The 18,762-nt window shown below is 38.3% G+C and overlaps 1 protein-coding gene across 5 annotated transcripts in view; it reads right to left on the reverse strand.

The window, feature by feature from the left end:
• slco4a1 (solute carrier organic anion transporter family, member 4A1) overlaps nucleotides 1-18,762 on the reverse strand; it is an 86,762-nt gene that overhangs the window by 28,994 nt on the left and 39,006 nt on the right. The window contains exons 1-9 of one of the 5 annotated variants that reach the window (XR_013077709.1): nucleotides 14,992-18,618; nucleotides 12,599-13,770; nucleotides 10,678-10,731; nucleotides 8,867-8,957; nucleotides 8,485-8,606; nucleotides 7,203-7,314; nucleotides 5,699-5,853; nucleotides 3,785-4,055; nucleotides 1,204-1,366 (exon numbers count right to left, since the gene is read on the reverse strand). Coding sequence is in view for 4 of the 5 variants with exons in the window: in XM_076740645.1 (XP_076596760.1) it covers nucleotides 1,204-1,366; nucleotides 3,785-4,055; nucleotides 5,699-5,853; nucleotides 7,203-7,314; nucleotides 8,485-8,606; nucleotides 8,867-8,957; nucleotides 10,678-10,731; nucleotides 12,599-13,445 (1,815 nt within the window). In the remaining variant the exon portion in view is untranslated. Of the gene's footprint in view, nucleotides 1-1,203; nucleotides 1,367-3,784; nucleotides 4,056-5,698; nucleotides 5,854-7,202; nucleotides 7,315-8,484; nucleotides 8,607-8,866; nucleotides 8,958-10,677; nucleotides 10,732-12,598; nucleotides 13,771-14,991; nucleotides 18,619-18,762 lie in introns of those variants that run through there. The other 4 variants (XM_076740645.1, XM_076740647.1, XM_076740648.1 and 1 more) reach the window with 4 other exon arrangements.

An 18,762-nucleotide genomic window follows, 5' to 3' on the forward strand; every position in this document is an offset into this window, starting at 1 on the left:
ACCAGTTACGAAATCAACCATTCTTATAATGAAAATATCAACTCAGTAGCTTGTATGTTTCTCATAAATTCAAAGGTCAATATGTTGCTGATATCAATTCTCTATGTATCTTAAAGAATTAAGCAGCTGAAGTTGCTAGGAGAAAATAAAATCCTCATCAATGTATGTATTATATGTATTATAAGTGAAAAGTGTGGCATAAGTTTCAATTATATATGTCTGTTCCTGAACTTTTCTCAGGCTGAACAAACACTGTAAGATTCTTGGGTCATGCACGCTAAGACTCGCCAAATATAATGTGAGGCATTTTTTGAGAGTTTGACTTGACAGCTGAGTTTTGTTGAGGAGATCAAAATGTCCTCATTTGGCAACATGGTCTCACACATGATGGGGTTGCTCCAGCTTTTATAGCGATGGTCTGGATTGCATGTCACAAATCTTTTGTGTTTTTGGTGTTGGTCTATCTCCAGTCACTGCTGATGTTTCTGCTTTGCCTCCTTGTTACCATCTTTCAGTCTTGCTTTGGCAGTGTTGTATGCTTCCTTGTCACCATACTGAGAGGCAGGTTTTACGCCTCTGGATAGAGACTTCACTCATCCATTTATTGTTTTCTTTGTGATTGTCAGATCATTAGCACACTTACTGATGTATGATGTCACAGTTGATGGATATTCCTCAAGGCTGATGTGGTTCTCCTGGGTGGAGGCATCTCTGAACATGTGCCAGTCTGAGCACTCAAAATAGTCCTGAATAGCTGCTGTAGCTTCAGCTTTCCACATTTTAATTTCGACTACACAATGGCTTACTATCACCTTATGCCCTGAAGGTTATGACACAGAGAAATATGTATCTTTCTGCTACCAAGCTTGACATACTGGTTAAAGAAGCCAGTATACATATTTCAGAAGGACTATATGTTCTGTTCTATGTGAATTTCCCTTGGAGTGAATTTCCCTTGGGGATGAATAAGTATCTATCTATCTATCTATCTATCTATCTATCTATCTATCTATCTATCTATCATATTGCCCCATGCCTACAAGCTTCAGCTGTCACCTGCATTTACACTTGACACTTTACGCTTTTTGCTTTTTTCCTTTAATGCTCTTACTCTTGTAAGCACCCAGACTGCCCCAGATCCTAATAAATTAAGGCTAACACTGCTCTAGTAAAAGTAAAATATGTATCATATGTGTACTGCACCTGTTTGCCCGTGGAGTGTTTTGTGTGGTTGATGGAGCTGCAGCCAGCATGGCAGGGGGAGAAATACATCACACCGTCTGCTCCACACACTGGGTTGTACAGCTCTCTGACACAACTACAGTCTGCATTACAGCCCACTGTCAGGTTCTCCTCCAAAGAGGAACTGCAGATATGAGAAGGAAAGGGAGGGAGAAAAAGAAGGAGAATATAATGGGCACAGAGGGCAAAGAAGGATTATATATCCTTCCGCCATTCCATTCTAGTGTCTGTTGAATTCCACAAACCTTATTCTACTTAATGAGGTACTGATTAGGTGATCGCCTGAACCAAATCTGATTTAAAAGTATAAGTATAAAAAAGGAAAAGTATAAAAACCACTGCTGTGGTTATCACTATACTCTTGCAATAGGACAAGCTGGGTGGCAAAAAGTGCTAGTAGTACCTCAAAAGTAATTGTAATCAAAAAATAACTATTGACCACTCCAAAAGAGTTGAAAAGAAAAGTTTTGAGTGAGGAAAAGGTGGGTTCAATTCTGGCTTTACTGGCAGAGGGATACAGTGAGTGTCACAGTCTTATGACAGTTCATAAGCATAATGCAAGCAGCAGACATTGGGGACAGCAAAGCTACAGACTGGCAGAGGGAGAAAACGACTCTTCACTGACTGGGATGACCATCAACTCATTCAACTTTCACTCAGCAACCGTAGGATGACATCTAGTGACCTACAAAAAGAATGGCAAATGGCAGCTGGGGTGAAGTGCACGGCGAGAATGGTTCAAAACATGCTCCTGGGGGCAGGCCTCAAGTCATGTAAAGCTAGAAAAAGCCCTTCATCAATGAGAAACATATAAGAGCCAGGCTCAGGTTTGCAAAAGTGAGTCCAACTCTGATGAGTCCAACTTTCAGCTTGCCCAGCACCTGGTCGTCCAATGGTTAGAGGGAGACCTGTAGAGGCTTACAAGCCACAGTGTCTCGCACCCACTGTGAAATTTGGTGGAGAATCGGTGATGATCCTGGAAAAAACTTGCTTCCTTCTGCTCTGCTACAATGTTCCCCAACTCTGAGAATTGTTTTTTTTTTTTCAGCAGGACAATGCTCCATGCCACACAACTAGGTCAATTAAGGTGTAGATGAAGGACCACCAGATCAAGACCCTGTCACGACCAGGCCAATCTCAAGACCTGAACCCCATTGAAAACCCCTGGAATGTAATCAAGGGGAAGCTGGATGGTCACAAGCCATCAAACATAGCTGAGCTGCTTGAATTTTTGTGCCAGGAGTGGCATAAAGTCATCCAGCAGCAATGTGAAAGACTGGTGGAGAGCATGCCAAGACACGTGATTGAAAATCGGGGTTGTTCTACCAAATATTGATTTCTGAAATTCTTCCTAAGTTAAAACATTAGTACTGGGTTGTTGAATATGAACTTGTTTTCTTTGTGTTATTTCAGGTCTGAAAAGATTGCATCTTTTTTGTTATTTTGACATTTGTCATTTTCTGTAAATAAATACTCTAAATGACAATATTTTTATTTGGAATTTGGAGAAATGTTGTCAGTAGTTTATAGAATAAAACAAAAATATTCCTTTTACTCAAACACAAACCTATAAATAGTAAAATCAGAGAAACTGATAATTTTGCAGTGGTCTCAATTTTTTCCAGAGCTATCTCTCTCTCTCTCTCTCTCTCTCTCTCTCTCTATCTATCTATCTATCTATATATATATATCTATATCTATCTATCTATCTATCTATCTATATATATATATATATATATATATATATATATATAGATGTCGCTACTATACAAGTCATCATGATGACAATATTCTGACCTATATAGAGACATTCCTGAAAAGCACATGAATAAGCTGTCCATATCTTAATAAATCTTGGTGAATGAAATGGTATTCCCAAGGTTGCACTCTACACAAGTGGCCTAACTTAAAAAGGAATCAACTGCAAAGTATGAAGGATTTACATCACGATTATAAAACTGAAACAAAGCATGAACAGTTGTTCAAAATTGTGAACAAAAGGTGACATCTCAGAAGTAAAGGATGTGATAAAATGCATTACATTACACAACCTACATTGTAATACTGATTTCATCAATCAATAATAACTATGTATAATTTGACAAAACGGACCATGAATTAATTACTGTTGATGCTAATTCTTATTTAATGACCTGGATGCATCTGCAGAATCACTCACTGTATGCTCCTGATTCTTAAAATGCATCCTCCTCAGCAGTAGTTGGTGATGTTTATGCTCTTGCAAGGAAAAAATAAAAGGTTGATGCATTATACTCATCTACAATCCCACTTAAAATTAGACAAGAAACAGCAACAAAACAGCTGGGACAACTCACAGAAACATGCAGGCCCACACAATGACATTTATTAAAAGGTGAAGTGACAAAAGCTAATATAATATCATGAATGGCTGTGGTTGTAACATTAATGTTACTTTCAGTTGGCTATCTTTTGTGTTTATAGGCCATTGGTAGGAGTTATAGCAGGAATATTGTTGGTGGATACTGTCTCCCGATATTAGCTAACATAAATACCTGCCCACCTGTTTCTGAGACGCAGCTTGCTGGGCACATCATACAGGTGTTTGTACTGGTCCAGCCGGTGTTCCTCCAGTAGACCAGACTGGTATGGTGCTGTTACCCCAGCCATAGGCACATTTGGGCAGTGGATGAGAAAGATGAAGATAGCGAGCAGACTGACCATTGCACACATCATGCAAAAGCGGATGATGCCTCGACAGCGCAGGTTCAATCTCTTCACAATGTAGCCACCCAGGAAGGTGCCACCACCTCCTGCTGGTACCACCATGTATCCTGGGAGGGCGAGATAAATAACATAAAAACACATGCAGTCAGACAGCAGTTTCACTCCAAGGCACTTAAATGAGAACGCACCTTAAAAGAAAGAATGACAGGAAGTCTTTAAGTTGCCAGACTTTCAGGAAGTTTTCTGTGAATATTCATGACCTCCAAAGCATTAATCCTATTCTTATAAAGTCTAATATCTACTTGTAGACACAAAGTATCAAAATGAAAAATGACATTTCCTGAGCACACTTATGCTCCCGAGAGGCTGGACTCTTTTCAGTCTGGACATTGCATTAGCATTGCTACAGCTAGACACTCCAGGCAAAAGTTCTACTTTGTACTTAATGCATATCTTGCAAATGTTTGACCAGTTAGAGAAAAATTCAGGAAAGTCGGTGAAAAACTGAAACAAGAAATCTCTTTCAGTGTCCATCTCTCAGAATCAACAAAAAGGTATGTTTTTCTGGATTCAAAACAAATTGCTGTTAAATTATAAAAAAAATAATAAGAGGCATAGCGCGAATGCTGATGTTAACTTATTGTGACATATTCCAACTTCTGGAGTAGTGAAATGATAAGTAAGGGATAATGCCCGACGAGGTGTCCATTATCAGAAATGAATGGACAACGCGGAGGCGTGAACCGGTTGCTTCCGCGAAGTCCATTCATTTCTGATAATGCACACCTCGAAGGGCATTATCCCACTTATACCATGGTCACTTACGAAAGAAACAAATATTAAATCAATTATTAATACGTTAATGTTGTTTTTTACCGTTAAAATTGTAAGTTTTTCACAAGAAGCCGCTGAGTGGACTATTTAATATCGCTCATTGTGACGCGTTGCCAAGGTAACCGGCTCTGGCCACAGAACCTGCAGCTCGGTCGGCGCAACTGTTATATTAGGCCTAATCAGTGGAGGGAAGTGAGATGATTGCTTAACGTTGTGTTACGTGATACAAAGTATCATTTCAGAGGGCATGTGCACCTCTTACAGCTTGTGTGTGTCCAGAGGATGATGCAAAATTTTGTTTCAAAGAATCAAAGTCCACAGATAGTTTCCTAAATCATTTTTATTGCAAGAAATATTATCCACCATTCACTCTGATCATTAAATGTGGTTAAGAGAAACTATAAAATCACTCATGTTGTCTACTGTCTTGCCGTTGTGATAAATAAACTGTGAAATAACGTATGTTCTGAGTTTCTGTTGCCACGGTTACCAACTAGCGTTTGACCTAGCGCAATAATTTAGAACAATCAGGCTATTTGACCGGAACTTTTTCATAGGTGTTCTACAACACTTTTTAACGGACACCCTGCAGCCAATCAGAATCGAGTATTCACCCAGACCATGGTATAAATGATAATAATATCATGGAGAAATGCTTTGCTGTTGCTGGGAAATATAAGATCAATTGCAATAAAGTGCCTAATTTATAGACATTTAATATATCCAGCATCTCAAGGAACCAGTCAGGGTCACATAGTAAAAGCTTGTCATGGCAGTTTACAATTAGAGCAATAGATGGAAAAATAAAAGCTATTGAGATCTGAGATAGCTTTGAAATAGATTTAATCAACCATTTGGGTTTGCATCATGTATTGTATGATTTTACCTATTTATTACTTCTTTATTAGTCACTCACCAAACCATGTTGCAGCCTCTGATGCGCTGAGACTGAACTGTGACTCCAAGAACTTTGGACCAAAGGTGGACATGCCGGCAATGAGGGTGGCCTCAGTAGCCCCAGCCAAGCACAGGAACAGGAAGGTGGGATTCTTTAGGAGGAGTAGCACAGATCTGGAGAAAGAAAGAGAAGAGAAAATAAGGGTCAAACAGTGTGTGCAACTAACTGAACAAACTTAAGCTTAGTTTTTAATTAAAGCAGGCTGCTCTAATCTCAACAGCCTGGAGACGTTCCTAATACAGATAAACACTATATGAGATCAAAAGATATACAGTCATGTTACATAATATGCCGTGATTATCGCCTTACTCTGTCTCTGTAATCCCCAGTGCTACAGAGATGACATCACACTGTGGCTGCTGAGCTCATAGTAAATACGGTTGTGAATTGGAAAAGAGGCAGGGCTGTTACTCATGTAAACTCTCCAGTCTGATTTATTTCCTTTATAATTCCTTTATATTTGAATCTGGAGGGATTGTTGTCACCAAGTAATCATAAAAGAGCAATTATTATCTGCCTGAACTCTTAATTCATTCATAGCAGACTGGTTTCCAATTTACAAACAGTTGAGCATGCACACAGCAGGTGCATAGATAGCTTATATATGGACATTTTCTGTGTTAAGAAATTGAGAGACTTGATAGAACCTGGTTACCATTAAAGGATTACTCAGTGGCCATTACTTATTAGAGCTGAATTTGTATGACATTTCCAAAACTTTTTCACTTTGAATCTCACATTGACAGACCTCTGTTAGTTCTGGGCTAGCTTACTTGGATTTGACTTGAATTTCCACTGAGAAATGGCAACCTCAAGCAATGCTAATCCTAAGAGACACTAGACATAATGAGATAAATGAACTATAAGTTTATCCCAGAGAAGGGAGCAGGGGTTAAAAGCACTGAAGCCATCTATAATACTATTAACATTAGCATTGTAAGCATATATAAAATTCCTGTTGTTTGCAAACACAAGAGTAGGATATTAGTAACTTCAGCATGTACAGTATGAACTTCCTGCTGTTTACTATCAAAATATAGCAGACACTTCCAGATGTCTCTTGTTACTGCAGAAAACCTGCAGTGTGTACAGGCAAACCTTTGCTACTTTAAAACAGTGTCAAATAGTAGTATTTCTTGTCAGCTACAGGGGATCATGAAAAGGGACTCTACACATGTTTGTGACTGTCTTTTCTCTGAGATATTACAAGGGTACAAATGTAAGCATTTTTCATCTAAAGCCATCAGTCTGCACCTCTGTCAGGTGTCACCAAGAAACTCTAACCACACAACAAACTGATCATCATTGTATTCAGTTTAGAGTCTGACAGCTCTTTGCAAATTTCATTACACAACCAGAAACAAATAACAGCTGGAGCTTGCCCCTTATCAAAATCCATAACTCTGATCAGATCACTAGATGCTGATCTCTAATTATGCACTATTGAAAGTAAGTGCACTACCTAGGCATGTCTTTGACCGATTTGCCAAATTGAGGGTCTGAGGCTGTGGTGTGGCTTCCGTCCTTAAGCTGGTGGGCCTCAGACACCCGCATGGCTACATACTCTTGAGAGCCTGTGGAAAAAGGCAGAGTAATTGAGACACCAATGGACATTTGTCATTCCAATACCAATTTCTACCTCTACTTAAGATAAAAATTGGTATGTGAATGCTCTTTAGCTTCTTTACTTCCTTGCTGTTGTAGTGTGTATATGCTGTAATGTACAAAAGAAATGGACATACCCTCCGGGTGAGAAAAGTCAAGCTAATGTAGAAATGTATTGAACCTGCGTTCTTTCTACTGACCAGCAACTCCACCGGTTGCAAAAAGGAATCTGTGAAGTCTATGAGAAAGGACCCTCCTTCTCTCGATTCCTTACCTCAGTTAACAGTTTCCTTATGTGTTTATGGTCTCAATCATAGTTTTGTCTTCTTCAATACAGCATGGTGGTCATTTTGCAAATTATGGTCCAATTTAAAGCAAAATAGACAATAAACCAGGGTATGCTTTAGGGGGACTATCCTGTGATTGATAAGTCACAGCGATGGCAGTCTGGGAACCCATCGGCTATCGTCTAATGATGATTTAATGCATGGCCCAGAGGCCCGACTGTCACAGTACCTTACCTGCTGCCGTGTCTTCTCTGCTCACCTGTGCTGTCAGTACTCTTCCACACTCAGCCACGCCTACCTGCCCGCTCATCTGATCAGACACCTTATACTCACAGCAATCAGTGCAATACTTAAGCTGCTCTCCCACTCTCACTCACCATTCTCTATTGGATGGATCTCTCATTACCAGACCTACCTGTCTCTGACTTCGCCTGATCTTCTGCCCCCTGTTAAATACCTCAGTCTTCTGTACCTTCTGTTCACCAAACCTTTTCAGAGACTCTGGACGGAGCATTGACCCTGCCATGCTTAAGACTCTGAGAGACTTCCATACTGAGGTAGTGCTGCAATTGGGTCGTAAAATAACCCTGTATACAGACATTTCCCACCGTGAGTTTACCTGCACACAATCAAAGTCCACTAAAAACAGAGCTAGCTAGTGTTGGTATTAGCTGATACATTAGTCCCACCTTCTCATCAAAAGAAGGTCACTTCTGGTTCCAAAAAAACAAGATGATGACTGCCAAAATTGAGGCTTCAAAATGGTAATCCACAAACCAGTGGATTTTACAGTGGCTAGATCCACTTCTTTCATACAGTCTAGAATATGTGCACAATGGACAAGAGTGATACCTGGTAGTTGTCGTGGGTAGCCTAGGATGGGGAATGCTATCAACAGAGCTGCTGCTCCTCCTGCCAAGAAGCCGATCCACCAAGCCCCAACCCACAAAGGATTCTCAGGGGTCATCTCGGTCCTGTAACAACACACACGCACATACACACATCGTATGAATCACTTGACAGTTACTGATATTAACTTCTAAAGGTTAGTCCGCTATGTCCTTTAGTATGCAATTTCTTCTCTACAATCTTCTATTCTACACTATTCTATTCTACATTCTACTACATACTTCTATTTAGTCCTGTTCCATTCTAGTCTTTTCTTTTTTATTACACTCTGGTCAGTTCTATTCTAGTGTGTTCTAGTTCATTCTGCCATCCAAAGCAGACTCACGTCAGGTGGATTTCGGTGTAAATGTTGAGGAAGTATCCTCCCAGCAGGTAGCCTGCTGCTGGACCCACAATGGCCGCTGTGTAGAAGATCCCTGGGGAGAGAGAGGGAGATCACAGACAGAGAGCCAGACACCGGGTGTGTCAGTACAGTGCCTGTCTACTTCCTGTTTCCTACTTAACTCTTCCTGTCCTACAGGTTAAAGCTGTCCCATTGTTCTTTACTGGACTCCATGTCCACAAACTGAATATTTCATGATTAAAAGAAGATTGAAGAGCGAGGCCATGCATGTGTTTGTGTGATTTGGTGAAAGCATTTCCTTTAGTGGGTCACACTGTGCTCTGCTGCTATTTGAAATCAGCAAAGGGGACAAGGCACAAATTAGGGATTTTTTGCACTATTGATGTCTAGAGTGAATGTTGAAAGCTGAAAATGAATGGTGATTCTAAGAAGGTCAAAATCACAGGGCTGACACTTAATCTCTGTAGATGGAAGCACAACAATGAGAAGTTGGATGTGACAGCTTTACTGACTATATGCCTCTGTGTGGATGAGTACAAAGCACATTTGATTAAGCTCTTTTGTCTGTATCCAGTTCTCAGTCACAGAGGTAACAACAATAATGTGTGCTAATGACATTGCTCATTACATAGTATCATTAGAGAGAGAGACATAAGTCCTTTCTTGATTTATATGGAAAGGGAAAAAAAGCATTTCAGTGTTTCCAGTGCATTGATTGTTTGTCACGGTCTGCCACAACATTGACCGCCATGTATTGATTTTCTGTTATTTTTTTCTTACTATTTCAAATTTGTCAAATCCTATTTCATTGTAGACCTCTCACAAACACAAAGACAAAAAAAACCCGTCTGTGAGTAGTTCCTCCTGTCTGTGCATACTCTGAATCAAAACCTGATCATGTGCTGGAGGAAGGACTGTTGCTGTTCAATCTACACAGAGGACAGCTTTCCAAATTCCTGAACAGAATCAATTCAGAGTTCATGAATGGTTAGTATCATGGACTCAACTGTACAAATCTGTCCAAAACTGATGCGTTTAAGTTATCTATGTTCTAAACACAACAGTGTTGATCTCTTCAAATAAATTATTAGCAAGCATGTAAGAAGCCTGGCTTGTACGGATTACTGCAGTTAAATGAGCTGTCTTTTGCCAAAAACTGATCAAGTCAGCTACTGTTTTTGATGCACATCTATTCATACTGTTACCGTACTGGTGAAAAGGATGAAAGACTTGAAGTTATTTGACACAATTGAAGCAATGGACCTGTATATATTGTTCAGTTATTTATTTGTAACAAAGTACTGCAGTGGAGCACCTTATGTATAGCATTATTTCTTAATTAATTCAAGAAAACATGGGTGTGTCTCCTTCCACATGCACATGCACACCCCCACCCCAACAACCAATAGAATCCGATGCTGTGGGAAACACTGCAGTTAATGCAGTTAAAATAATGTGATGCGGCATGGTAGCAGGTGAGACAACAAGTTCTGTAATATCTATTTGAGTCTGTTTCTGCAACAGACATGCAGTTATTGAAAAAAGATGAATGTGAGAATTTTTCTGAGGCCTACTTTTTGCATGTGCGTTCTCATTATTCCACCTGGTTTGGCACATTTTCAATTTATGCATAAAAAACCTGAATAGAAACACTAAAAGTTTGAGAACATCTCAAAATATTGCAAAAACATTTTTACACTTGGCGGAAGTGCAAAAGTTGGTTTAACAATAAAAGCAAAATGCAGCAAAGTGCAATGGAAACAGACTTTGTAAATAAAACATAATGTACAGACTTAAACATCCACTGAGGCCTCCACTCCACTCAAGAAATGAAGAAGATGAGAAACCTGTAATCGAATGAATACATGAAATAAACAAAATGCCATATGCCCATCTTAGTTTCATTTTTAAGGTTTGACTGGCAATTTTCATCATCTTGTCGTTACTTCTTTTGCACGTGCATAATCACAGTCGACCGGTGAATTGGTACCACCTACTGCTTATCTCAATGAAACATTTGCATAATGCAAATTATTCATATTTTCATTTGTCCATTTTGTCAGAATGTGGTACATGTGAATGGAAAACAAGCAAACTAACAAATATTCAATTGTGATTTTTTTTCCTGATCAATATTGCAATTTATTTTTTGTTTGTTTTTTACATAAACTCCAGGCCTATAATTGTGGTCTACATAGTTTTGTATAATGGCACTGTATGACTGATACTAGGTTAAGCTAACTTTGCCTATGTCAGATAAAGAAAAAAGTTTTATTAAAGTCATATATCAATAAGCTCATCATCACCTATTTATACATTTACTATATACAAGATTAAAGCAAAATCATCACCACCACCACCAACAAAACCATAAGATTAGTTAATGAGAATATGCAACTGTTCCAATGCAACTCTGCACAGCGCTGTTGATCCACTGAATATGCTGTATATTTTTTGTACATATCGTGTGACTTAAAATGTAAATTAGCAAAATGTGCATATTTCACTAAATATGTAGTAACAGAATTGCCTGTCAGAGGTTTACTTAACCTTTAAGTGGCTGTTGTAATTATGTATTTTTGTTATTAATCAAGTCTTCATTTATTTCCAAAATTATAAACCAATTTATATCATGGCAACCATTTTCCATGCAGTAAGAAAAATAATATACTCATATATGCTAAGTACGTAGTGTAAGTTCATTTGAAATATTATAGAAATATTATTGTTACTGATATTATTGATATTGTTTAGATAGATAGATAGATAGATAGATAGATAGATAGATAGATAGATATTTTCAAGATGTTTTGTTTATTACATATGCCAGGCATGTATTAATGGTAAAATGTGGGTTTTCGTGCCAAAATATTTTTTTAATATAAATATATATTTTTTATTTTTTATATAAGAAATTAAAGAGATATATATATATAAAGATTTTGGCATGAAAACTCACATTTTATCATAAATACATGCCTGGCATATGTAACAAACAAAACATCTTGAAAATCTGTTGAAAATTCAGAAATTTATAACAATAGTGGATAGACCTCCTGCCTCAACATGCATTAGAAAGCTCAGCTTCCCTGTATTAATATGATGGGAAATGGTGATGTATGGATTCTACACAGTCCAAAAAACATGGTTTTTAAGTGCACAATAGATGACAACTACCAAGTAGAATATGCAACATAAGCCGGCAGCTCTGGTTACATCTACACTAATGTGTTTTGCATACATTTAAATAGATACTATTCATTTGTTGTTTTTGCTAAAAAAAAAAAAAAAAAAAAAAAATTATTTGGTGTCCTAAAAAAATAATGTGATTACACTTAATGCTTTGAGAACTGTAACAGAGTTTCAGAAAATGTATTTAAGCAGTTGAGGCAAAGAAAAAATTGGATGGTGACATTCACCCTTTATTTATCTGGAAGGACTAATGGTGTATGTATACTGCAAAATACAAATGCAGTTTATTAGTTTATTAGGTTTTGTCTGATGATGAAACGACAACATTTATATAATTTAAAAAGGACATTGCTTTATCTTAAAATAGTGAATACAATTTCACTTTATCCTGTTAACTGCTAAATAACTGTTAACTCTTAATAAAGCTACTACTACTTGCAAATCTCATCACATTTTGTGACAGAAAAACACACAAAAACTGCAGCAACATGCTGTACTAAATAAATTGCTGATATGACTCACCAATATATACAGGCGCATAGTTGGACTTCACATTCTCATCCAGGTATGTGACCCCTAACGTGTAGAGAGGCGTAGCACCCACACCATGTAGAAACTGACCCAGCATGAACACAAAGCGATAGTTGGACAATCCTCCACCCTCCTTGTCCCGGCACGGACTGGTACGATTGGCAAAGCACATTCCTGTTCGCTCAGGCAGACTGACCTGGTAGAAGGGTGTGGTGAAGTGAGGTAAGGCAAACACGAGAGAACCAAGTGCCATAATCAGCACCCCCCATCCCAGCCAGTGAGGTTTGTGTCCCGTCCCACCGAAGTAGCTGACAAAGGCCAAGCAGACGCAGGCGGCAATGTCATAGGAGCTGGCAATGAGGCCGGCCTGGTAGCTGCGCAGATCAAAACGCCTTTCAATGGAGGTGATGACTGTGTTAATGAAACCATTGATTATCATCCCCTGGAGGAAGGAGGCCACACAAAGGAAGAACAGCACCCAATGAGGGGTGTTGAAAACCTGAATAGCTTTGGGCGTCAGAACCCCCCAACCACATAGCTGATCTGAGTCAGTGGAGACCAGTTTTAACCCCATAGGAGTCTCTGCATTGGATCTTGTTTCCACCCCATATGGCTGCCCTGGGAGTGTGGAAGCTCCAGTGAAAATGTGTGGCCGAACGGGGCCATCAGTTCCAGGGCTGCCAGGGCCTCTGGGGCCTGAGCCTATTGGGCTGCCTATCTGGGAGTCCGTGGGGCTGGGAGTGTCCAGAGAGAGACCCCCGGTGAGAGGGCACTCTTGTAGGTCCAGGAGCTCCTGCTTGGAGCTGAAGGAGGCGTCAGCATTTAGCAAGACTGGCATCTCCCCTCTGAGGGGCACTGTAAGGATTCTGTGGCACAGACTGAGGGTAGACGTGGGAAGTCTTTGAACTTGTATGACAGATAAATATGTTTGCAGCCACAATGTAGAGAAAGGAAATGTGAATCAACTAAAGCTCAAGATGAATTCGTTCTGGTCATGGCTTTGTCAGGCTTGTCTCTGAAATGATCTATTCTTGGCTTGTTGACTCCATGTGTCCACAGCACTGAATATTTGTTAAGGCTCTTCAGGTACTCCTGTTTACCTATCTGTACAAGACTGGAGAGGCTGGAGAGACTGCTTCACACAGATGTTGAGTACTTACATCCTATAAAGGGCAAAGGGAGAGAGAGACAGAGAGTATATAAATGAATTTATATAGTTTAATAGTTGCATGAATGAATGACGCATAGAAATCTCAAAGGATGACTCAGTGACACAGCTGAGAAATGCATTATCAATTAAATATTAAGTCTCACATGGCTTTTTCTATTTTCCTTGAAAACGATGTGATCCTCACATTAAACACATCAGAACTCCCCCATATTAATGTCGGGACAACTGACATTGTGAAGTCTGTGTCATTGTGTTATTGGCTGCTGCCGAATATGATTTTTTTTTTTTTTGCCACATGTGGATGCCATGTCAGCAACACTGACATGGGTATTAAAGCAGTCCTGGCTTTTCAGGAGTTGCACATGTGAGTGAGGCGTAAAAAGACCTCAAATAACACACACTGGTAATTCACCATAAGTCACATTCTCTGCTCCAGCAAGCAAAAATACAGATCACAGCTTTCATTAACACAAACGTGAAAAACTGTGCAAATCCAGCTATTGTAGAATACGATTTCATCTGAATAAGTTCAGCTTGAGACATAATATATATTTCTACTCCAAAACACACTCATATAATAACTATATTAAGACCGCTTTAGAAATGCATGTTTGACCCATGGACATGGACACTAAATCACCCAGAAGTCTAACATGATGCTGTGTAATGCTGATAACAGAGGAGACAATTTTTTGGTGTATTGCCAGAAAACAGTAACTCTTCCTCTCTTGTCAGATATAACTTGACAGCCATTTTCACTTTATGTATTTTAAAACATTAGTTCATTATTCTGCTGCCATCTACTTACAGTAAGTAGATGTTGACACAGAAGCTGGATAATACATGATTTCAACTGAATGCCACCCCTACAACTTTAAGTTTTATGGAGATACAAATTTGCTTTCAGGTTGCCCCAGCGTTCATTTGTACATCCACAATGTTTAAAACCTCCAAAGTAGCTCTTTCTTGTACTTCACTGATGCTGCTCTGCATTCAACAATACATTCTAATAATTACATACAGCAAACACATTAATGGCAGCATTGAAGCTTAAGAAATAAATTGGAATAAAATTAAAAAAAAAAAATAATAATAATAATAATAATAATAATAACAATAATAATAATAATAATAATAATAATCCAAGACAAACACAAAGCTCTAAATCTAGAAAAACTAAATCTAATTCTAAATATACTTTTTAGCCTCTTACCTCTTCTTGCATCTGATAATCAACAGGTCTGGTGACATTTAAGAGTGTTGATACATGGAAAAAATTACACAAAGAGGATAGAAGGGTAAAATAAAGATGGAGAGTCAGAGAGAAGTATTCATGCTAGGTCCTAAGCCCATCTCTCAAAGCCTCTTATAGCCCAGCGCTGAGGCAGCGCATCAGCACATTCACATGCTCCATCAGACTGCAGGCAGTCTGGAGGGAGGGGAATGCTCTCAGTCCACATAATCCACCTGAGAGATAACTGCTCACTAGTATTGCACTGGAGCTTTGTTGCCTCCCACTGTAGGTTAACTGTGTTGTTTTGATTATTTGTGCCTCCGTCTTTCCACACTTACACACAAAGTAAAGTTCAAAAGCAAATTAAAAAAAAAAAAAAAATCAGCATCAGCATTTTATTCAAAATAACATTCAAATGTGGGGTCCAAACAAATATTCATTCTGTTGTACATTTCATGACCTTTTTACAATAACTTCTGTACCAGTATAAATATTACTGATCATAGCCCATACATATTCACAAATACATCAATACATATCTATACATTCATGCAATCACATGTATAAACAAACACAAAATCAAAAGAAGAAAAAAACTGAAGAGAAAAAGAAAAAAGCTCAGCTTTGTTGTTTCATTTTAGAAGTAGACCTACACTGCTATTACAGATTGATGTATACCATCACAGCACAATCAGAACAGAAGGTACAATCAACGGTAACAATGAACACCCATTTATAAAGTAAAGACAACTCATATTTCAAAGCTCATAGTAATCCACAATTGATAACACTCAAACAAAAATGATTATACTGGCAGAGGTCCAGACAGTCCAATCGAGTAAAATATTGAGTCCAAAACTGTTTTATTATCTCAAATTAGCTGACATGCTAATCTTCCATGTTTTCTCCTCTATAACTCCAGTATGCATGTAGAGGTAAGCAACATTAGTACAGTAACATCACTTACAGGACTCCTTCTGGTTTAACCTTCCTGGAAAATCTTTAGAATTTCTGTCTCTAATATTGGCTGTACTAAGTTGTTATTTTGTTCATCTTTGCTGTGGGAGGGTTTAAGAATTCCAGGTATTCTTTAATTTTCTGTGTGTCTTCACCCTCTACTTCTGGAGTATAAGGTTTTGATAGTAATCCCTAACACATGATGCTATTTTGAATTTCCCACACTTCTATGCAATGTTTTCGTTCATAATGGTAGCAACAGCAGTTTGTTTTCTCTGTCTCTTTAATTTAATTGCTGGTGTTTTCAGTGCTTTGGACTGTAATCATAATAGTATTAGATTATTTTCAAATTCTTGTATTTGTGTTGTTTCCAATCTTTTTTTTAGCTGGATTCATTTGTATCTGTATTTTGCATTTTATCTTGTTTTGAAATACTGCCTTTTCTCTTTGTCTCAAATAGAAATAATTATAATGCAATATTCTAATTGTTCTATCATTTTGTCATGTATTGTTGCTTTTACAGATTGTCACAGTAGGATAATATGACTCCATGCTACATTTTATTTTCTCCTTGAAACTCTATTCACCAAGTGAAGAGCTGTTTAACTTTGATACAGGTTCCCCTTATCCCCTCTTCAAGTTTAACTCTATTGTGACTGGTGCATGGTATGCTATATTTATGGGTATTAGTTTACATTTTTAACCTTTGAAATCTCATTTCTAAACATGAAAAGAGAATTTAGTCTCGAATAGACCTGGCCTGAAGGCTGAAGGAATAGGATTCTTTTCAGAAGATCTGCTTCTTTTCAAGGCAGGTTCTACACATTAATGAGAGTTATATGTTGTTCTTCTATTTCCAGTTAAAAACACATACATTCTGTCTTTATCTCTGATACATTTTTCTTCACTAAACATGGCATTATCTTTTAGATGATGTGTGGGAGGAAGAAAACACTTGGGCCGAGGATCTTCTTAAGTTTCTGGAGAGTCCACTTCCTTTTTCTTGGGTAATTTAGGCCATTTGTCTTGTGAGAGATGAATGTAAGCTTCCACCCCATGACTATGTTGCTTGATAAATCCTGGGAAAAGTAAATTTGCTTCCTTGACCATAATCTCTTCTTTTGACAAGGCTGCTTGTGGGACTTTTTGCAGGGTGTTCCACCGCAGGAAACAAACCACAAAAGACAGAGGAGTTGGATCTTTTTGTACTGGCTTCTTGGTGAGTGAATGTTTTGTTGCATTAATGTAGTGTGTTGGAGGGGATCACGAACTTTACCACAAATAGTGATCTGATAGCCTGAAGTCCACCAAATCATCCCTCTCTGCCACTTATTTCACTTGACATATCCATATGTTGTTCTGCTGAGATGTAATTTCAGGTTATTCCATCTCTTTGTTCTCTTGCCATGCCAACAGTTAACATGCTAGTTTACATTTATTCAAACTTGAAACTTTTCTTTAAAAGTAACAGCCCTAATTTGCACCAGTTTCCTGATCGCTTACATTAATAAAACTGTGAGTTTCAGGTGCTCCTGAATGTGTCAGTGCTCTGAAGGCTTCTTTAATGAGGCCTCTACAACCATGCAGTGATGACCAGTCAGATTTTGGTTTCAAGTGCAACAAGAGGGCATATAGTAAATAATGTAGTATTAAACCTGCATTAGCAGGAAATTAGCAGTTTTCATATTAACATTATACCAAATGACTTTGCTTATTGTGTAGAACAATGTCACACAACCGTCTATACTGGCTACTGGCTTTATGTAACTTTTTAACCTCCTTTAAGTCAGCACATTGTTTTTGTGGCCCTAAAATTACTATTGATAATGTCAGGCAAGTTAGGCTATTTGGAATCAATGACAGAAGTAATAAGTTACATTACATGTTGCATTTCTTTTTGTTAGCACAGTTCCATCAAAAGTGCATTTAAACTACTCAAACTCCACAGCCACACATTTTCTGTCTTGATGATGATGATAGATAGATAGATACTTTATTCATCCCCAAGGGAAATTCACAACATCTTTAACACATATGGAAACAGAAAAGGGGACACTGTGATTTAATAATCAGCACTGCATGTCTTCACTGTGAAGCCACAGGGTTCACACCCTCCAACTTTGAATAAAATCCACATGCCTCCTGACATGGTTTGTGCACAGCCCTGTTTTATCCTTCACAAGGTCATCATCTCATCTGCAGTAACCTTCTATCTCTCTTTCCCTGTGTGTCTGTGTGGTGTATGATTGCCTAGGTGGAGACAGGGGTGCTGGAGCCATAGCAGAGTCTCTCATATTATCCTATAATCAAGATTCCAACAAAGGGTACATAGCAAGTCTCTCTCATCTTTTCCTTGCATCTTACTTCCTCCCACCAAGGATGCATGAGGAGATGCAAGGAAACCATGCAAGGAGAGAAGAGAGGAAATCCATTTTTAGACATCGCATGAAGCAACTGGATCAGATGTCAGTTGGCTTTAACAGCTGTAGAGACTTTTAATACATTTTTATCGGCACGTGCATTGTGCTAATACTAATAAAGGCACAGTCATCACAGAGCAGTGGGGTTTTCTCACTGTAGCCTGTTCAGAGGCACAGGAACAATTTCAATTGGCAGAATACATTTATAATATGTATTCATCATTTGCATCTGTAGTTATTAATATTCTGAATTTTAAATCATTATTCAATAACCCAGAATGTGATCATTTACTAGGCTAAATGTTTGAGGAAAAATTGAAAGTATGCAACCCATATCAACGCTCATCAGCCTCACTAAATGAAAATTACAAAA

The sequence above is a fragment of the Chaetodon auriga genome, chromosome 10 (genome assembly GCF_051107435.1).
Source record: "Chaetodon auriga isolate fChaAug3 chromosome 10, fChaAug3.hap1, whole genome shotgun sequence".
In the NCBI taxonomy this organism is placed as follows: domain Eukaryota; kingdom Metazoa; phylum Chordata; class Actinopteri; order Chaetodontiformes; family Chaetodontidae; genus Chaetodon; species Chaetodon auriga.